A 2,552-nucleotide genomic window follows, 5' to 3' on the forward strand; every position below is an offset into this window, starting at 1 on the left:
AGTCATAACCCACTGTCTATGAATCAGGGTTCCTCCACATGTGTGATAGTAACGGCTGCCAGATCGGTACTGGAGAGAAATCTAAAAAAAAAGAAATAAATAATTTTTTTTAAAAATTGTTGTACAGATCGTGTTGAATGGAAGCTGAATGTGTGACTTTAAGTCTTGCTCCAAAAAGTGTCGGATGAACATTATAAATCATACATCATGAACCAAAATGGAAAGGAAGAAGAGGAACTGTAAGGTTATAAGTTGTTTGCTTAATCTTTTCATTACAAGTTCTTTTGCTTGAAGAATCTTTTACTTTTGCAGATCTAAGATGTCATATTCTGATTTAATTTTCAACTGTATTTTGTATCCTTTTTTGTACTGAACAATCAGTGAAAGGTTTGAGTGTGTGTGGTTTTGATGAACTCACACCTGCCTGTGCTGAACTTGGAAAAAAGGTCAATTGCAACGAGAAAGATCTAATTTTATAGCTTTAGAGAGTAGTTGTGGTAAACAAAGTCGAGCAGAAAAAACAGATTATGAACTTAAGGGGATTTTTGTGGTCAAGAAATGCTAGCCTAATAGTGCAGGTGTTAAGCAAGAGCTGTGCACATGCAAAAGCATGTGCTTTTCTTAGAATTAGCTTATGGAGTGACTGACATGTTCTGACTAGTAACTATCATTAACCAATAATAAGCGTACGACGAATGATGTCATTGAATAATGGGAGTCTCCAAGAGTCACTAAAGACTATAAAAAGTAATAAAGGAAACTCTGTTTTGGCGGGCTTTTTCTTTTTCTTTCTGTGATGAAATGTGTGTTTGATGCTAGATTCTTTTTGTAACTTTTTCTATTTTTACCTGAAGCAATACATCAAGCTATGGTTTTAACTTTTTAAAACCTCAAACCTTCTTTTTGGTGAGCTCTTCCTTTCTTCCTAGTTTGGTCTGTCCATCTGAAATGTAACTGGTGAGTTAATTCAAATTACGTGACCCCCCCCCCCCCCCCCTCTGGTAAGCAGCCTAAGTGGAGTAGTCCAGAGCCACCGTTGGTCTAAAAATCTCTAGAACATGCAGCCTTTTGTCATAGATAACCGGAGATTTTTGGTACCGAGGTGGTTTAAAGTTAAAAGAAACTGGGGCAGTAACCGATATAAATTGTGGTTTTTAAGATTTACTGCTTGCTCCATGTTTACAAAATAATGGAAAACAGACCTGAGATCAGTGCAAAAACATTACATTAATAGTGAATTCATTGGCCTTTCTGTTACAGTATGTTACCTGCCAAGGCCAGGAGTTGGGGCTGGCCACTTCACCTCCAACAACTCTCCCCAAACTGTCCTCCAGATACCTGGGCTGGGGCTCCAGCTCAGCCAGCACTGATTAAAAACATAAAAAGAATGGACACCATTTATTTACAGTCTCCCAGAGGCCTCATAATATTATTTCCACCGAAAGAAATAGCAAAAGAGAAATGAGGGCAGCCAGAGTGCAAAAGTGTGTATTAGTCGAGTGAGACTGCCAGTAGCTCCTTCCTGTGTGTTGACTAAACTGAAAATGAATGAATGACAGGATGACAGAGTGAAGGAGCGAAGAATACAAAAAAGAAATCAATAATGAATGATTATGTGGTGCCGTTTAGGCTGTCATTTTCTTACCCAAGGCTGCAAGACTTGTCAACACCAGAAACCTGAGCATGTCTGCAGTGCGTCAAAACCTTTCTGTGAGGGGAGAAACGCCTCTCTCCTGTTTTTATACATCAACTCGACCTTCAGCCAGTGTGGAAAAATGAAGTTTCCTTGTGATAAAAAGCCAAGTATGCACCTGTGGTCTGTCTCACACAGCGTTATCACGGTCAGATACCAAACACCCCCAGTTTGACCAGTAGGAAACAGTTCAGGATGAAGAATGACACGTAGGCTGACAAGCATATCACTGGATGACATGAGTCACAGTGATTCAGTGGACTTAGAGGGATATTATATGAATGTATTTATCTCTGATAAAGTCCACCATATTTATTTTGGGGGCAGTTATTCAAAGGGGAAAACATATTTTTGACAGAATGGTTATGCTGACCTGGCTGAAGACATACATCATAAGTGTGTCTTTAAACATATCGTCAGCTTCAAACCATAATAAGTCATACACTATATGGACAAAAGTATTGGGACATGTTAAATTCAGGTGTTTCTTTTCTAACAGGGGTCTGGGATACAAAACAATAATGACAAATATCGTAGTATAGTTTTATATTGTGATAAATATCATTGCATTGGTTAGTTTGGTTTACTTTGTTATCTTTGCTTCCAAAATGCCTCAGAGATGGTTTTTACTTAATTTCTCTCAACATTGATTCTTTTTTGTTTGTTTGTTTGTTTGTTTGTTTGTTTTTTATTCATTACTATGATTTTAAATGTTCTATCTCTAAATTTGCAAAACATTTTTGTGCTCTAAGTGTAAATAATAATTTTCTACCACAACTAACCATCTATTTAGGAAGAAAAATCTCTCATTAAACTTTATAGAAATATTGATGTTTATAAACTATATGGACAAAAATAT

The 2,552-nt window shown here is 36.9% G+C and overlaps 1 protein-coding gene across 1 annotated transcript in view; it reads right to left on the bottom strand.

The window, feature by feature from the left end:
- Window positions 1-1,741, bottom strand: part of LOC115419712 (elastase-1-like) — a 5,405-nt gene extending 3,664 nt beyond the window's left edge. Inside the window, exons 1-3 of the mRNA XM_030134657.1 lie at window positions 1,646-1,741; window positions 1,269-1,366; window positions 1-81 (exon numbers count right to left, since the gene is read on the bottom strand). The exon at window positions 1-81 is cut by the window's left edge and continues 20 nt beyond it. Of these exons, the coding sequence (XP_029990517.1) occupies window positions 1-81; window positions 1,269-1,366; window positions 1,646-1,685 (219 nt within the window). The 5' untranslated portion in view covers window positions 1,686-1,741. The remainder of the gene's footprint in view (window positions 82-1,268; window positions 1,367-1,645) is intronic.
- Window positions 1,742-2,552: the final 811 nt, after the last annotated feature.

This window comes from Sphaeramia orbicularis, chromosome 5, assembly GCF_902148855.1.
Source record: "Sphaeramia orbicularis chromosome 5, fSphaOr1.1, whole genome shotgun sequence".
In the NCBI taxonomy this organism is placed as follows: domain Eukaryota; kingdom Metazoa; phylum Chordata; class Actinopteri; order Kurtiformes; family Apogonidae; genus Sphaeramia; species Sphaeramia orbicularis.